Consider the following 22,339-nt stretch of genomic DNA (forward strand, 5'->3'; position numbering starts at 1 on the left):
AGAACACAGTGAGATGCTTCTCTCTCAAACCGTCATGGCTAATCGACTAGGACTCACTGCAGGGTATCGAATTATGCCATTTCTTCTCTGGTGCCCACGTGGCACGTTCAGCAGCAGGTGGTACTTTGAACCCGCTACTGGTGAGGGAAGCCCCGTCCCAGGCAGTGCTCAAGGCCGCGCTGGACAAGGCAGTGAGTAACCTGGTCTAGCGGGAGGTGTCCCTGCCCACGGCCTGGAGGTGGGAGCGAGGCGTTCTTTAAGGCCCCTTGCAATCCAAGCCATTCAGTGATTCCACGCTCTGGAGAGAAACTCGCGTGCTGCTGAGCGCCGGGAGTGCCGTCCCGCAGCGGGGCAGGAGCGGCAGGCCCGTGAAGGCGGACGGGCAGCCGGAGGGGCGGCGGGGAGGGCAGAGGCGGGGCCGGCGGCGGCGGCGGCCGGGGCACTGCGGAGCCGGCGCGGCGCTCACCGGGCGGGGACTGCACCTTCGCCGCCGCAGCGCGGCACCGCCCCCGGCCCCGCCACACCTCCCGTCCCGCCGCCCGTCCCACCCCCGGCCCCGCCACACCTCCTGTCCCCCCGTCCGTCCCCCGGCTCCCCGGCGGCGCGGCACCCGCTGCCCCGCCGAGCGGCTGTGCCTGCGCCGCTCCGCCATGGAGCAGGGGCCGGCGGGGGGGTCCGGCTCCGCCGCCGGCACCGGGGGTCTGCTCCTGCCCCTGAGCGAGACCGAGCAGCAGCGCTACTCCGAGCTCTTCTCGCGGTGCTGCCCGCCCCCCGAGGCGGCCGCCGGGGGCAGCAGCGTGGGCGAGCTGTTCCGGGCCTCACAGCTGCCCCCGGACACGCTGCACCAGGTGGGTCCGGGGGTGTCCGCTCCAGCTCCCCCCGGAGTGCGGGGGGTGCGGGACGGGACCTGCTCCCGCAGCCCTTCCGAGAGGGGCTGGCGCTGCCTCCGCCGGGAAGTTGGGGGCTGCGGGCGGGCCGGTGCCTCTGCGCTGCCCGCGGGGCCGAGGCACAGCCCTGCCGGCGGCGGGGAGAGCGGAGCGGGGCCGGGGCTGCTCCGTCCTCCGGACTGCGCTGGCAGCGCCGGCGCTCCGCGGTGCTGCCCTCCGGCTGCGGGTGCGTGCGGGGCCGCCCGTGCGGGCTGGGCACCCGCGGGCTCCGGGCGCGCTCTCCTGTCAGGTCGGTAGTGCCGTCGGCTTTCTCAAAAGGGCCCTAAAAGTCATAAAGGCGGTTGTATGAAAGGACGTGCCGTTTACCATTGAGGGTTTTTTCCTAAATACTGTTTCAGTGAAAAAAAAACCCCAACCGTCGATAAAATGCTGTTGCGGTGTTTAGTGCTGGTTCTAGAGCGCGAATACAAGGTGCCAAATGCGAGGCTCTGCCCCGTCCGAGTAGCGGAGCCCCAGGAGTGGTCTCCAACAGGGGCTGTGAGGAGGAGCCCTCCTGCTTTTTGAGGAAAAGCTTCTCCGGGCTGGGAGAAAGCTGGTGCCAGCCAGTTTTCAGGAACAGGGAGAAACCAGACTTGGGTCTTCTCCACCTGTGGATTAGTAATTTAACTAACACTCTGTAGTTGCCTAATACTTCCTCAACAGAGATAGGATGTTTGTTTGTTTATTTATTTATTTAACTTTATTTTCAGGAATTTTGTTCTTCAATAGCTTTTACTTATCAAGCTGAAAAAAGTTACGTTGAAGTGGAGGTCATGTACCTGGGTACTGCCCAAAGGTAGTGAACTCTACTGTTGTCCTGATAGCTGGCAGATCGTCTCTTAATGGGTTATATAAATTCGTATTGCACAGGGGATTCTGAATGAAAATTGTGGTTTTTCAAGGATGTTTTTCTTCCTACTTGTGCTCGTTATCCGATCAGTAAAACAAAAATCTTACCAAACACTGTATTACTTATTGAGCCACACTGTGACCTTGGTCTTGCAGGTGAATCAAGTGGTGAAAGCAGAGATTTCACATACATAGAGCACTTAGGAGTGTTCTTCCTCTTTCCTCTTTTTGGAAAGAGGAAGAACAGGGCATTTAATTTCAAATAAGGCTGTTTATTCGAATAGCCGCTTATTTTTTCAAAGAAGTATGAAAAAACCCTCTTATTTTTGCTATGTGGTTTCTTACCCTATCATTTCAGTGAAATTTATTATTACGTTATTATCATAGTTTGTTTTCAGGATCGTTTTGGTACTAATGTGTGATTTAAACCTGGAAATGGTGAAGTATTGATTTTGGTTTTGTTTTGAGGAGTCTTGTTTTTGAATTTGTTTGTTGGTTGGTTTTGACATTCTGGGAGCTTTTGTACTATTTTAGATTATTTCCAGGTGTATTTGTGCTGTGGGCAGAACATTACTGGCAAAGAAGCCTGTAATTGGCTTCAGAAATATTCAGATAATAAGGCCTGTGGGATCTGGGTCTGTTTCTCTTTTTCCTTCCTTCCCTCCCCCTCTTGTTTATAGGGCACTAATCACAGTGGCATTCTGCTCTACCGCTGGCATGCCTGTCCTCAGAACCCACCTCTGTCAGGTATTCCTATATTTACTGAGACCTCGGGAAAAATGAATTAATGGAATGAGTTAAAAAAAATAAATTATGACTGAGGATGTTTTGATAGGGAAAATCCCACAATGCTGTTTGTGATATTTTTCTGATGTTTTGTCTTATTATATTGCAAAAATGCAATCTAATATTTTCACATTTAAAAAATCCTACCATTCTAACAGTTAGGGGAGCAATGCACAGATTCCTGGTATACGTTTTCTGCTAGTACAGGGAACACCTATTTTAGACCAAGACAGCTTATTTGGGTTAAGATAACATGCTTTCTTTGAAATAATTTTTGAGTATGAACGTTTTTTGGAGTTTTTAATGCTTTTTAAATTCCCCATCTGTCACTATTAGTGCTTTGTATACAGGCAGCATCCCTACTGACCGACTGAGAAATGGTCATGCTGAGTTTATTCATGTCAGAAATGGGGAGATTTGGTTTGGAAACCAATTCTGGATTTCTACTAAGCAGAGCCTGCACAATCCAGAAGGCACTTAACACCATTCTGTGGCCCTTGCATGGGCTATAGCAAGAGATAGTTATGGATGGTTTTGTAAGCTATGTGCAATTTGCAGCTTTTTATTCTCAAGGCATTCTTCGAGGAGTTGCTTTACAAATCAGGATGCTTCCAGAACTGACATTTAGTGCCGTGGCATTCTCAGACCTGTGCTGTTGTCTTCAGTTGTATTGTATAATAAGTGGGATAAATCTTTGAGAAAGAAGAAGCTTTTCCTTATACTCCTTTTGATTGAGATTTATTACTCATCAGGATAATGCTCACAGACATCACAGAAAATCTCCCTCCACTTCCTTTCCTGTAATGGCAGGGTTTGCTGTCAAGACAAAAATCAGTGGGTGCCTCCTAGATGGAGCAGTGCTGTTTGGGATGTCAGTTCCTAGGGGAAAAGCAGTGATGTGTGCTCTCCGACAGCAAACAGGCAAGGGTTTGGTTTGGTTTAAAGGTTTGTTGGATTAATCCAAGAAGTTATATGGATGAAAGAGGCTAGGTAGCAGAGAGCAGGTAGGCAATGCGAGAGCATGTGGCAGAAGAGGAAATGCTGGAATAAATGGAAAAAATCCAAGAGCAGCCGGGTCAGTCGGAGCAGATGGCATGCACCCGAGACTCCTGGGTCTTGCTAAGAATGAAGTGATTGAACACAGATTCATTACACCCAGGCTCATTAGAGCCAGCAATTCTGCTGGGCAGTAGAGTGCGGCAGAGCTTGTACTGATTTCGCTTTACTTACAGACAGGATCAAACAATGAACTCAGCAAGAGTTATTTCAGTTCTGGAAAAAAAAGGTTGCAGTTAGCACTAAAATTAAAAATGTCAGACACTTCATAGGACAAAGAAGGGCATGACAGGGGCAGAATAGCGTGGGTTTTGTGGACTGTATAATCATACCTCCCCAGTGTACTGAAAGTCTTCGGCTAGACATATTGTTTGGTTAAAGACAGAGCCATTAAGATTGTATTTAGACTTGCACAATGATCATTTACCAGGGGCATTTAAAGTAACTGTGCAAAATGTCTGAAATTATTTGCCTGAAAGGTCTGTGCTGGGGTTGTTTTTATTCTTTACAGTATTTATGTTGAAGGAGCAGACTAGTCATGCACCATACACTTATGCAGACTGTCAGAATTAGAAGAAATTCATCAGCATCTGCTGGATTTATATATATACATGTTGATGAGGTTGAAAATGGTGTTCTCTATGCTTTAGGCTTGTAACAAAGGGGAAAAGAACTGAATTTCTACAAAGAAAAAATAAATATTGAAAAAAGTAAATGTTTTGGACTCAGTGGGTCCACAAAAGCATTGGTGATCCCACAGCATGCTTTGTTACATTGATCAATATCAGTAACCCTTCTAACAAGGGGAAACAGCAGGCAGAGGTGTGGGATGAAGGCTGGAGACACCACTGGTGGCATCAGTGGGTGATAAAACAGGTTTGTGTGCCCATGTGGGCAAACTCTCCGGGGTTTTGATTCTGTTCCTTGAAAGATCTCTTGGATTATGCTCCCTGAGTGCATTGGGATGTCAATACTCCACCCTGACAGCTGTGCCAGGTGCTGACAGTGGCTGGTTTGCCCTGTCTCATTTGGGGCAGTTGATTTGAAGCTGGCCACCAGCAAGTATGTACAGCCTCTGCTGCTTGAGTCTGAGAGCCCAAGTGTGCCAACTAGCCACGGGCTGATGTTTGCAGGCATCTCAGATACAATAAACTTTTAGAAAATCACTGCCCTTGATCAGCAAAAGAGAGATACCTTGTGCTAGTTTTGCTGTTTGTTGACATTACTATTGTCTCTTTTGTCTTAAGAAATTGGGGAGCAGAATTGGACTCAAGATTTACACTAAAATGCTTATTTTTTTTCATTAGTTTCTCACTTATTTCATTAATTCTCACTTGGTTGTCTGACAGTATCTTTAATTCTCACTTTTATAAACCTTAATCTTATTTGTGGACTTGGCACTATCAGCACAGAGATCCAATTTTCTTAAGAAAATGCATTCTTTCCTCTGCAAACGAACACACTGTGTTATTTTGAGCTCCAAGGATGACAAGTACTAATTGTGTGGTGCTGGAGCTGTACAGGCACTGCATTTTTTAGCTGGACTCTCCTTCCAGCACTGTGTGAATAGGGAACACAGACAAACGTCGTGCTTTTCTTCCACAGACTTCGTGAGTTAACTTGTGTTTATTGTGCCTTGTCTCTATAGTTACAATTCTACACTTTAACTGTATTGTGTTCAAAAAGCAGAAGTGTGAATAGACTAAAAAAAAATGTTTAAGTTGATATTTCTTTGGGAAAAAGCCTGTAAGGATTGGCTTTCTGAGATTTATTTTTCTTAATTTTGTAAGTATAAATTATTACCTGCATGATAGCTGGGGTGGAACTAACTATCTGCTTCGAACAGGCAGAAAAGAAAAAGAACTGTGGCAGCTACAATGAGAGCTGTTTGAGTGAGGAAAGTCTGGACTCAATGTTATTTTACAAAAATGAAGTTCACTCTGTTGCAGCTGTTGACAGAACGTGCCATTATGCTTGTGCTGGCCGTGTGATTTTGCTGAGTGAACAGTTGGTCCATCAAAAAGTGGTGTTAGAGAGAAGTTGCACCCTACTGACGTCTTTGAGTCAGGAAGAAACAAAAGAGTGGTACATCATGTTAGCAGTGCAGCCAGAGGAGGAAAGGGAAACTGGCATTTCAGAATCAGTACTTCTGACCACAATCCGCTAAGCTGCCGTTGCCTTTCTGGAGTCACAGGCAAACTTGTGTTTATGTCGGTAGGAAAATGAAATACCCAGATGTGAAAGGTACAGTAGTATTTTACTAAGAAAATTTTAAAATTGCAACAAAGTAAAGGGTGAAACTTCACCTGGAGCTATCTTGCTGATGTGTTCCATTAAAAAAATAAAATAGAGGTCTTAATACATCTTTAAACTATTTTTTGTGATGTAAACTATCACTTCATAGTCACTGCTTACAAGATTAGTAGTTTTGAGTGCCTTGACATACACAGTAGATGATTTGTAGAAGCCATTCCTTCCAAGTGTGTTTCAAATCACACTGTAAAACAAACTCTTAGACCTGCTTGTCACAGACATTCAGTGGGATGGTCAGAATTCGTCTGGTCAGGGCCTGCAGCCTTCAGTAATTAACCCTTATAACAGCCAAGCATCACTTAATTATTTAATTTCCCAAGAAAGTAATGCTTTGCTGTGTCAGTGATTTAAAATAATACAAAAGGGATGAGGGAGAAAGATCCTTTGGGATGAAAAAGAGTTAGCTTTCTTCATGAGAGGTTGCTGCAGTATGAAGCAGGGACAATGAAGAATGGTTTTCATTTTTATGTTTTCAGTAAGTGGTTTTGTCATGGTACTTAACACAAATGCAGTGGGGTTCACCAAACCTCAGAGTATAACCTCTTCTAGTCTTGTGTGTATCTATTGCAATCTGCTGTCAAGTATTGTGATGTTATACACAGATTGATGTTGCCTGTTTGCAAAGGAGATGTTGAACACAATTCACTTTAGTGGCTGAATCTGGCTCAAACACCCCTTGTGAAGGAGGGATGGTAAAAAGTCTGAAAACATTAATTTAGCTGAGCTGAAAAACTTAGCCAAGATAGATTCATGAAAGATGGAACAAGCATTTCTTGGGCAATGAATCAGGATAAACGACCTATTTAAATTTAAAATACTATGATTTGAGAAATACGTCTGATATAATATTTGTAAAGCAAGATTCTTAGGTGTATTAATGTCTAAACATACCAACAGTGTGGTAAAATAAAATATTAATGAGCCATATGTGCTAGTTCAACTTTTGAGACAGTCAAACAGTTTAACAGCTGAGTTAGTGGATAATTAACTAGAAGAGGTTGGCAGAGTAGAAAATCAACTGGGGACAAATAGTAATCCCCTTTTCCTGAACAGAAGGAATATTTTCTTTATGCATTGTATTCAGCAGCAGTATTGGTTGACACTATATAAAAATGAGAATTTGGTCAGGAATAACTTTTTTAATCACTATTTTTAAAAATTCCTTTTTTTTTTTTTTTTTTTTTCTTTTTTTATTCCTGCCTCTTAGATATGATGATGAGGTGGAAGGATGTGGTGGGATGAGATCCATTAGTTCTGTGATCTGGTAGGACATAGTGACCAGAAATCATCAACCAAATCATTAACTGCAAATTATATTTACTTCATTTATAAAAACGGTTAAAAGGCAGAATGTGTTTATAAAGTTCCTAATCTTTGTATATATAAGAAATGTGTAGCTTTTGGTTTTTTAGCAGATGAAGACTGTGTATTTTTAAATGAATTCCAGTTTTCAGCTAAATTTAACTTTGCATATGTCATACATAGCCACACAAGTAGATGTGTCTCTTATTAACGATTATAATGGAGCAAATTTCTTATAAAATAAGAATTAAGATGACTATTAGGTGATGTGGTTGCTGAAATATATTTTGAATTATTACTTTGTGCTCAGAGCAAAAATGTTATGTATTTTTTTTAAAGTAAGAGTCTTGTTTTAATGATGACCAGCTAAGAAGACAGGTCTTTATCTAGATAATTATGAAATTAAGGTCTTATCTCTTTGGAGATAAATATTTGAATAATGTTTTAAATAGCTTATTTTTCACAAAAATTTGCCTTGCAAACACTGAAGTTCAGACACTGGGTGCTGCCACTTGTTTCAGACCGCGTGCTATGTTTGCAGTGGGGTGTTGAGATGCTCCTCTGTACCCTGGGCACTGTCTGGTTTGGAGCAGGCTGCTTAGAGCTACTCTGAGGTTACTCAGTGGCTGCCTGTTAAATCATCTCTTATGCCTGTTGGAGCCATGCAAGCCTTGACAATGAGCACACATTGCTGAGCAGAGCTACAGGAGTGCCCCACGTTCAGCACTGTGAAGCCTGCAAAAAAAAAAAGGGGGGGGGGTCTGAGTAACTTTTGATAGCTTGAGTAGCAGAGCACATCTTCAGTGTTTTCTTCTGCTTTATTTTTTATGTCTGTAGGGTTTTTTTCTGCCCTGCAGTATTTCCCCCATCCAAAAAAGCTGCAAATATTGGTTCTAGTATTTTAGCCCTGCACCTGTGTAGTCCTCCAGTCTCATGTGCAGGACTGGGTTGGTCCCCTTCATTGTCAGGAAGTGGTGGGGATATGCTCCTTTGGGCATAGCCATAATAAAATACTGGATTTGGGCCTCATAATTCCCACTGGCTTGGTGGCACTGAAAATTTAGTGTCGGTTAATGGGAAACACTTGGCTGAGCTTGAATTCAAACTGTCTGAACATGGTCCATGGTGTCTGCTTGCTCACTCTGGTATGAGTCATGAAGCTGAATTCTACTTTCAATAGCAAATGTCTGTAGCATTACTTTATTATTATGATTATAAATTTCAAGTGGTTTTTTGGTGTGAGCCTTTCAAATTAATTTACCTTTTTTTTTAATCCTTTCTTTTTCTTAAAGTCTCTTTCCACACCAAGAAACATTAGATCAGCTTTGGCATAGGCAACATTTCACATTTCATGCATTATTTACTTCTGGCATAATTTACACAATGATGTCCTATGGAAGCCAAGATGATGGTGCTCAGAACAAAACAATGTGTCTAATCATTTGCAAAACAGGGTGACTGCTGTGGGCTAACAAACAGAGTCAGAATTATTTTGTTGCGAACAGTAATGGCAACGGAGCAGCAAAAGGTGAAGTACTTGGAGGTTCCAAATGCCTAAAATAAGAATAAAAGGGGAGAGAGGCCAAAACTCACTTGTGTGATTCTGTATATATTGAATTTTTTTTTTTTTTTTTGCTTTCCCTCCTCTGAATAATTGATGTCTTTATAAGAACATCTATATATTTTAATAGCTATAGGCTGCTTTTCCTTTACTGTGTACAGATAGAATTGCAAGTGCAAATTGTGGTAGAAAATGTGCCATAGATGCTGGCATACTGTACATGGGCACTGGAGATGGTGTCATCCTTGACTCTAGTGTTGCTGTTTTGAAATCCTGTGCTCTTTAGCTGAATTGAGAACAAGCCCTTGATTTGGACACAAACAAATAGATTCTCACTGACTGAAGGACGCATTTCTGCACATAAGGTGCAAACATGTTGGGTAAAGTAGTGGTATTTTTAGTGTTTTGTTTAGTGGTGTGGAAGAGAAAAACTTTAACCTGCTTTTCTAAAAGATATGTTGATTCCAAGTAGAGGTAAACTGGATATAAGATCAAGGAAGGGCAGGGAGTGTCTGGAAGTGTCTTCAGCATATGCCACATGTGATGGAATTAGCAGCAAGGGTGTACCTTCAGTTGAGAAAACCTTTGACAACTCTTCAGTCTTATAAAAATAACTGTTGACTAAAGAAGGATTTTAATAAATGTTATTGATAAAGATAACTGCACAACTGTAGAAGATAATGTTTTGTGTATTTGCCATATTGCCTTTAAAAGGACCTGCTGTAGTTGTAAGCACTAGGGAAGTGAACTCAGGAAACATACCACATATGATAAAACAGGAGTACAGAAAGCATCAAGGTTTTATTGGAGCAGCCAGTCTAAAAAACCAAATAACAGTAACTGTGGAAGAAAGAAGCTCATTTAAAAAATATATACATTTTGATGAAGTGGTAGATATGTCTGTAAGAGATTTGTTTGTGGGAAAAATGCATTATGTGACACAGAATTTCTGTTTTCTTCTGTACTAGTTAAGTCTCATTTTGTCTGAAAGTGGAACAAAACCCAGAACTGCGTTTTTATGGGAAATGCCAAAATTTCTTCCTGTCTTCTAGGGCAAATTTAACGATGTTTGCAAGAGAAGTTGCTTTGGAAATGTTTAAGAGCTTGTAATTTGTTGAATTAAATCGTAACACTGTGTTTTGAGCTGCTTGGATGTTGAAGCACTGTGACACCTTAAACACACAAATTTTGGGAAAGAGGTGCACCATCTCTAGCTCCTTTCTGTTCCTTCCACTAATTCTGCCATTACAGGTAGAAGTGGTGGTGGCCAGGCAGCCTGTTCAGAAGGGGCACTGTGGTGCCTCAGAGATGTCACCTGCTGAGGAGCCACAAAGGTGTGGAACATCAAAACAAGCAGCTTCCATGGCACTCTATGGTACCTTTGTGTTAAGGTGACCTGGAAAGAATCCATTTCCCTTCCTGGTAGAAATTTTAAAGATTCACTGGAATCATAGTAAATTGAGTTTGGGTTGGGTTTTTTTTCATTTTTCAGGAAGGGATTCAAGATGTTGCAGTATTTTCATTTAATTTAGTTCAAGTTGACTGGATCTGCTGGCTGCCATCTAGCTGGGGAAGATTTCTCACGTTTTTTGTGCGGTGTTTGCCACTTCATGGATATTAACTCTAGTGGTTTTTAGCAACTTTAAATGCTTTCTGCCACTGCTTTCTGAATGAGGGAGACACCAGCTGTCAGATCTGCCATGCAGAGTTGTCAGTAGCTCATCCTGATAAGTAAGAAAAAAATTGTTTCAATCTCTGAAGAATGAGCTTTTTCTCTATTATTGCTGAACATTACAGAAGACCTAGATAATTGTAACTGCTAGAAGTGTTCTCTTATTTAGCAATGTGGACATCTCCCATATGTTCAGGCTGTCTCTTCTACACTCTGACTTCAGTGTTAATAGAAACAAATTTTCCTTTGAACCTAATATATAGTAATACCCTTTTTAAGAAGAATGAGAAGGAGAAATAAGCCTATTCCAAAGTAGGTAGTACATTTCTGCAGGTCATGGTGGGCTGATGTCTGCTACTGGCTGGGTTCCTTTCTGACTTTGGTCCATGTGAAGTTCATATCTCCCAGCAGCTTTTTCTGTTCTGGTACTTACAGGAGATCCCTTATGGTGCTTGTTGGAAGCATAAAGAATAGATAGGCTAAACTGAGTTTCCTCTTTTAAGAATGTATGAACGAAGACCTTACCTGAGGCTGATAAGTAGAAGCAGGGCAGCAGTGAATGTCATTGGAAGCAGTGGATGTGAAAGAGATTGGAGGAGCCTGAAGGAGGCATCCAGGTGGCCAGTGTTTATTGGGGCTTCCCTGGTTTGGGAGGAGATCAGAAGGCAAAAATAAACAAAACCCAATTATGTTGTTAGCAGCTGCTCTCTGTTGTTAATAGAAGGCAGGGTCCAGGAAGCTGCTTGTTTCTGGTTTTTATTAGATGCTTTAGGTATCATGGTGGTGAGCAGGTTATAAATATAAATGTCTGCTGCAGATGGAAGATGAATCAGGCTAGAGCCCAGTAACCTTTAAAGAGAGAAGCTGTGCTGAGATCTGAAGCTTCCTACAGAGTCTTTGGGTAATCTTTTGGAAAGCCTGGCAACAACAAGAGAAGGACCAAACCCAAAACAAATAAATAACCCCTCAAAATTCCCCAAAACAAACCAAAATCTTACCCAGTTTTCAGGCTGACTTTTTCATGAGGTGCTGCCAAGGTTAGAAATGAAGACAGCCTCAGCTTTCTGTTTTCTATGCCTGATATATGATGGAGATGTACCCCTGTAACAGATAGTATGCTTGGGGTTTTTTTGGAATTGTATTATATCCTGCTGCTAACCATGGACTTATTTTTAAAAACAGCACTATATTATTACTCTGGTGATACAGTATACCTCTAAAATAATACAGCTGTGAAGTCATGTCTGTCAAAACATCTTTTGAGTGTTGTGAGAGGAAGGAATCAGGATGGGGAGCCTGGGGTTGACAGTGTTACAGCACCTGCTACCTCACAGCAGGACAGGACTCAGGTTCACTGACCAGAGCAAATGTTTCAGAACAAGAAAAGAGCAGGATTGGGCAGTACTGATGTCAGCAGGAAAATAATTCTTAGTGTAATTTACATCAAGTTATCAGTCCCTTATTTTCTTTCTCCCTCTCTCCACCCCCTCCTCCACCCACAGCTGTAGAGTAATTGTATCTTTTATTTGATCTAGACTAAATCAGGACTGTCCTTGAGTATATTCTCCAAAGGAGTATTTTTCCATGGGAAATACTCATTAGCTGTTTTTAGATTGCATTACTTACTATGCATGTATTTGATTGTAGGGGAAATATGCAAGAGGTAAAGCTTTAGTTAAGTCTAGCAAGGCACTTGGTTTCAGTATAACTATTGAATTTAAGCCCTGCAATAAAAGAGATTACTCTGGAAATGGAATGAAGGTATTCTGTTCAGGTACTGAAGGATGGACCTTAAAGTAAAACATCTGAGTGAAGGAAACATCTAGAAGGGCAAAAGTAAGAGAGACATTTGTGAATCTTTTTTCTTTATTCCCTGCCGCTTTTTACATAGTTTAAATTTTATAGTTTAAATTATTTGGCAATATATAAGTGCAAATATTAGTAACCATCTAATTAATAGCTGAGCACCATAAGACTTTTATAGTCCTTCTAGTAAGTTGGTCAAGTTAGGTTTCAAACTATAGGTTTCTCACATTTTAATGAAAAGAGAGAGAAGTCATGTGTCAAGGGCTGTAGATATGAAATACATTTAAATACGTGGAAGTACTATCTAGCTTTCTGTGTTCCTGATTCCCATCCATATGGAGGATTCTGGCAATATATAGGGCCCTAAATTGAGAGTTGCAGGAGCATCCTATGGTCAAATTTGCATTAACCCAGAAAAGCACTTCTACAGTTTTCTCAGCACTGACTCATTGAGTGGCTTGGGTCATATGTGACTCTGCAGAGAAAAACTTTGGAGCAGTGAAATTATTTAGACCAACTTTAAATACCTGGAATTCTGCTTTGCTTCTTGATGACACTTTCAAGACAACATGTCTTGCAAGAAACATTGTACAGAAATTTTCCTTTGTAGATGAACGTTAAGCTATTTCAAAAACATTTCACCATTGCTCTAAGATGGCCAGGGCTATAGTTTTATGATGAAAGAGCATAGTGGAGCTGTATAGTTCCAAGGAAAGGTGTGTTTGAATCACAAGCTAGTATACATTGCCATAGTGGACCACTTCCCAAACTTAACAGTTAAAAAATGTTTAACCTCAAATGGTTTTTCAGTACTATGTAATATAAAATGTTTCTTTTGCTCTGCTGGTGATGTTTCTGTTTGTTAGAATTTTCTGTCAATGCTTTTAATGATAGTCTTGCTCTCTGTTTAGTTCCCCTTTTCTTGTGGTCTATGTAGAACTGCTGAAAGCACAATGCTAGAAGTACTTATTTGCAATAGAACATTCAGTTTACCCCTCTGTAGCAGCAGTAGCTCATTTATTACCAAGGTTGTAAGGAGAATATGAAGGCTATTTGTATCCTTATGGGAACACCCATCAGTCTCATTAACCATTAAATGGTCAAATGGCTGAAGACGCCTTTGAGTTTCTGAATGTGTAATGTATACTGCAGGAAAGGCATCCCTCATCTGGCTCCATGTTAGGGGCTGGCTTAACACATCACCCTGTTTTTTATTCAATTCAAGATTTTATCTCCTGCTAGCAATAACCTATCAGCTAATGGTCCTTTTGTTACCACTGTATGACTAACCACAAACCTATATTCCTGAAAGATTTTACTATTTCCTACATAGCTGTGTGCTTTCAGCTAAAAGAAAGAGATGGTCTCCTTTATTACAACTTATTCTACTTTCTTACTGTAATCTAAAATTTGTCAATTTCCTATGTCATAGGCTGAGGTTTCTTTGGTCTGATTTTCGAAAGAAGTGAGGCTTGTGCAATGATGCTATTAATTCAGCTCTGTAATAACTTAAGAATTTGTTAACTATTCCAACAAAATTTCAAGAAAATTGAGAGGCTTTGAAGAGTACCTAAGAGTTATGTGGAAGACTAAGTCATCTGGTAAAATAAAAGCCTATTAATTTTGCTGCTGAGAGGAATGTTCCAAAAGGAAATCAGCCTTAATATTAGTTAATCAGTTAGTCAGTTATTAGTTAATCAGAATCACTTTAGCATTAAAGAATCCCTATAGGAATGTCACCTCCAGGCAAGGGTCTAGAGAAAGTTGAGGTTTATTGGTTCTGCTATTCAAAGACAACTCTTTGACCGATGTAGGCTGCCCAGGGAAGTAGTCAAGTCACTGTCCCTGGAGCAGTGCTGGATTAGGGTCTTTTCCAACCTAAATGATTCCATGATTCTAGAGAGTGGTGTGGGCATGAGATAAAAGATGACTGTAAAATAGCATGTTAAAAATCCCTGTAGTAGTGAGTGGAGAAGAGCAGCAGGGACTGGTGTCTCCATGTCTGCTCTGTGTCGCTATTTTTGTGCCCCTCTTTGCTCCCCCGTCTCTTCCCACACAGCTCCACCTGCACTGCTCTTTGTTCCCCCAGTTCCCAGCTGGCGACTTCCACCAGCCAAGAGAGCTGCTGGTTCAGCACTTCTCTGCATCTGCCAGGAAATAAATAAATAGAGGGATGAGAAACGGAAGGGATGTGTTCTTGTTCTTTTTGTCAGCTTTACTTTGGGCTTTTTTTTAATTGTATGCCTTGCTAAAATGCATTACTCTGAGAAGATTTCCTTGAAACTAGAGCTGAATCCTATCACCTCCTTGGTTTTCTTAGCTTTCTGGCATTAAGAAAAATGCAAGTGGAGATGGATTCTCAAATATTCTGGTATTAAATAGGCCACAGCCACTGAGAGGTTTAAGGTTGTCCCCTAAGGGCTTGCCAGGAGGCACCCCTTGCCCATGCAGTGCTTTGCAGGATGACCTGCACCTGCGCCCCCATTTCATCACTGCAGGGCTTTGGGAGCTGTCTGTCCTATAAATTCCCTCTAACTCCCCATGAAGCTGAAGACAATGTGCCCCAGCACTATTCTTGTTGCTTGTGTGCCAGTTCTTTCTCCCAGTGTTTCCAGCCTTTGTGACTACCATCTGCCTGGGAGCTGGAGAGAATATCTGTTCCTTTCCTTCCTTCAACACCTTCATATTTTTTTTTTTTTTTTTTAAATTGTACTTAGGCCCAGGTTCCCAGTGACCCCAAGTGATGTCTCATAATGGAGATTGAGGTGAACAGCTGGATTATCCTTGGCACATCAAGGAGATGAGCTCCTCACACACAGTGGGCCAGCTCAGCATATTGCAGTTGATGGCTACTTCTAAATTAAATACCCGATATCATTGCTATTTGCTCATTCCTCTCTCGTTTGTGTGAGGAGGCAGTAATTTCTTCAGCTATGTCTAAGAAGTCTAGATCATTTAGCAGTGGTGTCCCTGCAGGTTTCACTTCCTGTGGTAAGAGAGCTGTCCTAGTTGTGCTGGTGTGCAGGAGATTCTTCTGCTTAAGTCTCCTTTGCAGCAAGATTGTCTTACTACAAAACATTTCTCTTGTGATATATCTGTCTCATTAATTATCTCCATATCTATTTCATACTTAATCAAGAGGATTGTGGAACCTTCTGAAAGTATTTACAGATTTTTTTTTTTTTATCTTAATAAAAACCACTGGGTTTTTTTAATGAGTAAAATTGAGTAATAGACTTTCCTTAATTTCTTAGTATTCCTCTGCTGCCTGTTTTAATTTACCTGGAAGGAACATTTGTCTTACTTTTAAAGTTTTGTTATAAAAATGTTTAAGTATGAACGTTGCAGGAAAAAGCTTTTTTGTACAAAACCTGCACAGCTGTGTGCAGGAATTTAAAAATAACAAACTCCACCATTCATTTCATGGCAGAAGTGTTTTTGCTGATACTAAATCTTGGAAAAAAATTATGTAAGATTATCTAATTATGAACCAAACTTACCTTGACTATGTACCTTTTGACTTTGTAAATGTGTTTTAGGTCTTGAGCTGTATAAAATGCTTGTGATGTGGTTTGTTTGAAAAGCTATTTGGAATGCAAAATAATTTCAGAGGATGTATGATTGTGTTTAACCAGCTTCCCCAGTCTAGAGAGATGTTTATGCATGTCCTGTAAATGCCAGGGCTGAGGTTCCTCTGAGAAGCAGGATACAGTCAGTGGGCAATGCACACCTTCATCCCCATAGTCCTGCTCAGCTGGATCTGAGTATTCTTCTGCTCTTCACTTCATTACTGACTCTGTTGCTTTTAGAGCAAGAAGCTGGTAGGGAGGAAGACCAGTGAATCTGGAGTGATCAAGGATCCCTTTAGTGTACAAAAGGATGAGGGCTTGCTGATTAGTAAGAGATGTTGCCCAGTAAGACTTGACTTTTTTCCCTTTTCAGAGTATGACAGGGAATAAAAGAAAGGGTAATCAGTAAAAGCACATCTGAGGTTTTTGTAGATGTTAGGTGTAATTGAAAATTAGTGATCTTGCTGTACTTTTTTCTTGAAATGGCTGCTGAGGTAGGGACTAGTGGGCACAGTCTTGTCAAGACACAGACTTGTGTCCTAAGTTGCCCCTGGGTTGCCATCCCTTGCTCCTGGCCTTCCACGCTTTTTTTTTTTTTTTTTTTCCCCCTAAGAAAAAGGCATGTGGCAGCATGAGTACAGCATAGCACTTTTCATGGGCCAGTTGTAGCAGAAACATTAATTGGTTCAGAAACAACTCGTGACACCTGATGGCTGTGTCAGCACAAAGAAGAGGCTGAGCTGTGTCAGCAGTACTGATAACACCTGTGAAAATCATGGGCTGGGAAATGCTTTTCTTGACACCTCTGCCCTTTTTCAAACCAAATGGACACCAAAGATAATGCATTCTGAAAAGAATTGGAGAGTGTTCTGTGGTGTGGTCACATCAGCCACATCTTTGCCACAGGCTGAATAATCTACAAGCATGGAAAGGACCTTGGAGCTTCCCTAAATACCCTTTCCTACCCATAGGAAAATCCCATTGTCATGTATTGAGCAATTAGTTAATCTTTGGTGCTAACTCTACAATTTTTATAGCTAATGGACTCTACTGCTGCCTAATCTTTGGGTCCAAGGTTGTTTTTAAGCCCTATGTTATTTGTATCTGGTGTACAGAGGATATAAAGAACAGATCATTCTTCTCCTTTTACAAGCCAACTGCTACCATGCCTCCTTTTAGTTTAGTGCTGCAAACTGACATGTAAATTTGGATATTTCTGCAGGAAGTCTTGGGAAAGTTCAAGTTGAGAAAGTTTTTCATCAAGAATCTTGAGGTAGCGTTTGCTAGTAAGACAGAAAACAGTGCAAATGGTCACACTGGATGTAGGAACAAAGCCCATATGGGAGTGGTTCTTCAGAGAAGTGGGAATTCCGCTGTGGCTTTCCTCTGGGGTCTGAGCAGGGACTCTGTTGTGCCTGAGGCACACTGGTATGTTTTCAAAGGTCCTGGGGAGCTGCAGTGCCAGGAAAGATCCTCCCTGTGGACAGGGCTGTGCCACCATTCTGCTGATCATGGCCCTCGAGACAGTCAAAATGCATCAACCAACTGCAGGATCTTGACTGTCCATCAGTGAATTGTCTGGAAACTGCCTTATGTCCCAGTGGGCTGATCTGTAAAGAGTTCATAAAAGTATGTTTGTTTCCAGCAAGGCAGGGTTGGAGTTTCTACATGTGCTGAAATGGTGGATTGTGTTGTATGGTGTGTTCACCTATGTCTGTGTTCCTTCCTTTAAATTCTAGTTTTAAAAACATACTTCTGTTAGTGGCTTCCTTGTGCACACTTTGCCATGTACACTTCTTGTCCCTGAGTCCAGCATTAGCTGTGGACCAGAAAATAAAAGCCTTGTAACAGTTGCCCAGTGTTCAAATGACCCTCAGCTGTAAATACTGGCACCAAACTGAACAAACAACCCCAAAATTAAGATTAAAACCCCCACAAAAATAATCTCTCAGTAAGGGAATGAATTCACAGTAAATTCCTTTTTGAATCAGAAATGTTTCTTATTAATTCCTTTAAAAATAAGTCATATATTAAGCTCTTGGGAGCAAAATAAGTCGGATGATGACCATCTGATATGTCTGTCAAGACTCAGAGAAGAATCAGCAAATTGCTGTGCAAACAATTACATTGCAGAATGCTTAATAAGGAGACTTAGGAAAAATGTTAAACTCTAGAATTGTTTTTTTTATTATCCTTCCATTTTGTTCATCATGTTCTCAAAATTTCATCCGATGTGGACTCTTTCAGTAAGTTTGGTTTCCATATGCTGCAGTCTCATCTGTGGGCTTTGTTGTAGGTTGGGACCCAAATGTCTTGCTCAGGAATCCAAGTTGAACCCTTCCGAAAGTTTCTGTAGAAAATCAGTTTCCTGTGGGGAGTGTCAAGGTTTTTAAGGTTAATACTCTGTGGAAGTGCCTCCAGCTTTTTTTAGCAAGAAGGGGAAAAAAAAAAATCTGGTATTCTGATGCAGTCTAAATTAAATTTGTATTCTTGATGTGCAATGAGTACAATTATATACCTCATTAAAAGTTCTTGTTTAAAAGGACAAAAGGTTTTGTATTCTTTCAGTTTGAATTAATTCCTTTTGACATTATAGTGCCAAAGATTTTCAGTGTTGTGGGAATTATTGTGAAAGCAGTTCTGAGGGATTTAAAACAATAAGAGCCTGGGTATGGTGCCCAAATATTGTGACATTAAAAAGAAAGGTACAGAATACAAATAAATTCTGTTATAAACTGTAGTGTAATTGAGTCATTTTTGCATGACTTGTTCATTGTGAACAAAAGGTTTTCTATTTCTGAATCTGGAAGGATGAAACATACAGGTAAGCAAATAAGTATCTGAAAGGGCATGGCTATTTTAACAATAAGGTTATCTTTCTGAAAAATACATTTTTAATTCATGTTCCTAACTCTATTATTTATGTGACATTTTGAATGCTTTTTCCTGCTTAATGCATTGTGACATTTGCATTGTCACATTTTTTTTGTTATTGTTTGCATAGGAGCATGCAGATTATCAGTAAATTTGTGTAGTTCTTAGGGGGTTTTTGAGAGAAAAAGGCAGCACAGTTTGTTATTTGTCAGAGTTAATTCATCCTGGTTTTGCATGTACCTCAAGATCACTTGAATCTATTGGCATAAAATTCTTCAAAGCTGTGTTTTATGTGTCAGTATTAAATACCCTCTTTGTGCCAGTAAGGTACATACAGTGCTGACAGTCAGAATGATTTGTGACATCAATCCCAAACAGGGTTTTGAAATTGTAGTGAGTAAATGTAATGTATCTGCCATACATGTTGAGAAAAGGCTTTTTTTTAAATTTTATTTTTCCCCCAAATATTTTAAGAATTTATACTCACCAGAAATTTTTCTGAGAATTGGGAAGTTTACATTTTTTAAAATGTATAATGGACAGTGACTTTTAATTTCTTGTTGCTAGTTAGAGTAGGCAAGTCATTTTAATTCAGAACTAGTGTCATACCATAGATTAGATGTTTCACTTTTTAATAAAATCTGTGAGTCTTTCAGATAGTATTGCAAAATAAATATACACTCATTTGTTTCTAGAGAATAAGTGCTTGTGGGTAAATAGTTTGATTTTTTTTTCTACTTAAAACAGTTTCTTAATGTGTTGAAACTCCTGTGTGCAGATGCTATAGAACAACTTAGAAAGTTAGTATGGCTGAGGACTTGAAGAAGGAAGAAAAACTGCCATTCAGGCTCGTCAGCAATGAGCCCACAACTGGGGAGAAGCAGATCATCAGTGGAGGTGCTTTTTTGTTTTCTTGGTGGATGGGTCACCAGGAGAGCAGATGTAAAACTGGCATTTTTCCCCCCCACCCCTATGCAAGCCTTAGCAACTTAGAACATCTTCCTCTCCCCACTCCCAAAAATTCCCAGTATCTCGCATCATCCCTTCTCTCCCTGTCAGCCTACCCTCAAATCCAACATTGAAATGTAATCTATATCTATTTTAAATACTTACACATGGAAAAACCAGTCTTGCTTTCTGACTGTAGACCCGATTTCAACAGCAAAATAAAACTAAGCCATAGTTGAAAAATTACAAGTGAAGAAATGTGGCAATAATGCGTTTTGTGTTGTACTCAAATATTTTCCTCTTCACTTAAACTTTCTTTCAGTAAGTTGTCAGTAATAGGAATATGTGAAATTTAATTTCTCAGTGTAAAATAGAACTTGAGATATCCCAAACTGACAGGACTTTCTGTGGCAGTCTTGCTGGGCAGCAGCTGGGGAAGTAGAGCAATATTTGTTAGGTGGGACTGGAGTGAAGGGGAGTGTTGGGAATAGAACTTTCCTTGTTATCTTGCTTCTCATGCCTAACAAAGTGGTTGTTGTAAGTGTACTAAGCCAACAGATTCCTGTGCAAAAGCACTAAGGGAATTAAGAGCTTAAGCGGTTCCTGCACTTTGAGGAGTTTAAATGGTTTAGGCAAGGAAAACAGGGGAAAGAGTATATATTTAAGTACTTCTGCTTGTTCTCAGTTAGACTTCAAACTAACATAGCAGTTAAGAAACTCGGGGGTTTTCAGCCCTTGAGCTTTCCTAGTGAATTCACATGGGGCTGTTTTAATATGAATCTGAGAGAGAAATTTGGAAGAAAAAATTTCTAGCTCAATCATTCAAAGAATATGTGCTCAGTAAAATATAATTTTATTCAAAGTCCTCTGCAGTTTGTTTTGTTTCGTTTTTTTCTTCCTTTTAAGCTGCTGCACTTTGGCTCCCTTTGTGAATATGTTGTGGGGTTTAATTGCATGGTAAACTATTTGTGCTGCAGGACTCCTCTTTCATTTAGTGCAGAAATTGTGCAAAGTATAAGGAGAGGGTTAGGAGAAGGAAGAGGCTGCTGCCTTTAAGACATGAATTGGCATGCAACACAGGCTTGAGTTCTGGTATTTAGCTTTCATTTACTTTAAGCAATAATTTGCCTAGAGACTTCTGCCTAAATATAAAACTTCCCAGTATTAAAGAACAAGAAAGAAAATAAAGCAATTGAAAGGAAAAATGATTGCTAGCTAGTTCATTCACTGTCCTGGTGCATAGGCTTAATTTTCAATACTGAAGCAAAGTAATGCTAAAAATGAACAGATATTTAGAAAAGCTTCATGTGACAAGCTTTTGCAAATAATTTTTTATTCTGATATGTAATAATGTATACAGATGTCTTTTTGTTTTTCTAGATTAATTCCAGAAAGTCCTGTGAAAGTCATAAAAGCCTTACAGCTTAAATATTCTTAAATTCTTTGCCTGCTGTGTTTTCTCCTTGGTAATAGAGGTGCATTAAAATAAGCATATCGTTAATTGTTGCATTAAGACCGAACAAATGAGAAACTGAGTAATTTTGCATCTCAAATACCTTGTGAGCTCCTCTTGCACACACAGCTGTGCTGAGAGCTGGAGAAGGTGTTTCAGCAACAGCCATGAGTGGAACTGGTATGCAGTTGCTCTTTCCCAGTGCATCTCTGCTGAGCTTCATTTTCTTGAATGATGGGCCAATGCAAAATAATTGCTTAATATAATAGTTATTAGAGTAGATTGTAAATACTGAATATGCAGCACAGCAGAAGACAAGCACGCAAGTGTCTTCTGATGGCAAATGCAAACTTATTGTCCTGTTTTTAGGTTATGCTCCATTTGTCAATTGTCCCGTTTGATTGTGGAAGGATTTCTTGCAGGGTTAAAGAAGTTCTAGCTCATGTACTTTAGATTTGAGCATAGCTATTTGTGATTCAGGTCTCATTTGATACAGAATTCAGAGTTTTTTGAGTTCTGTATCAAATGAGACCTGGGTCACAAATAATTGTACTCATATCCTTTTAAAATCACTAAGATTCAACTGGACCTTTATTTCTTGCTTTGCAGATAGTAGTATGTTTCCTGCAGTGATCATTAGTGCCTTCAGAGAGCTGAAATCAGCATGCAACATTGGTCGCAGATCATTCACCATTTTACCCATCTTTTCCAAATTGAATAAATCAGCAGTCTTTGCTCTGTGCAATGTTTTAATTTCTCCCTTATTAATTTGCTATATTGAGCCATAAATTTTTGTTGAAAGTGATGCCAAGAATGGAGAAATGAAACAGGGATTTGCATACCTATCACCAATCTCTGCCATTGAGTTGCTCCCCTCAGCTGTTGAAGTGTGAGTTCCTTGGTTTGGTGCACAGATACCCTGTGTAGACAATTATTGACGTTTTAGAAGTCCAAAGCAATATTCGACAATCTTTTGCAAGTGCAATTTAGGCCATCATTATCTTTATCAGAATGGGAGTGAAAATTTGAGCAGGAATGCTGCAGCAGTGACATGTGATGGGTCATGCAGCATCTCTGATAGCTGAGAAATAGGCTGCACCATTAAGTGACTTTTGCCTTTCCAGAGTGAACCAGCCTAAGCTGTTCCACACAAATTGCCACTGAATTGGTGGTTAGAAAATCCTTTTACAGAATTTCACTTCTGATTCACCTCTTTGTCAGTGA

At 40.5% G+C, this 22,339-nt stretch overlaps 1 protein-coding gene across 2 annotated transcripts in view; it reads left to right on the top strand.

Moving 5' to 3' along the window:
* The first annotated feature begins 650 nt into the window (after nt 1-650).
* Nucleotides 651-22,339, top strand: part of REPS2 (RALBP1 associated Eps domain containing 2) — a 94,616-nt gene continuing 72,927 nt past the window's right edge. For both annotated transcript variants that reach the window (XM_014875844.2, XM_088160232.1), the window contains exon 1: nt 651-848. In XM_014875844.2, the coding sequence (XP_014731330.1) occupies nt 651-848 (198 nt within the window). The remainder of the gene's footprint in view (nt 849-22,339) is intronic.

The sequence above is a fragment of the Sturnus vulgaris genome, chromosome 2 (assembly GCF_052056855.1).
Source record: "Sturnus vulgaris isolate bStuVul1 chromosome 2, bStuVul1.hap1, whole genome shotgun sequence".
NCBI classification, from domain to species: domain Eukaryota; kingdom Metazoa; phylum Chordata; class Aves; order Passeriformes; family Sturnidae; genus Sturnus; species Sturnus vulgaris.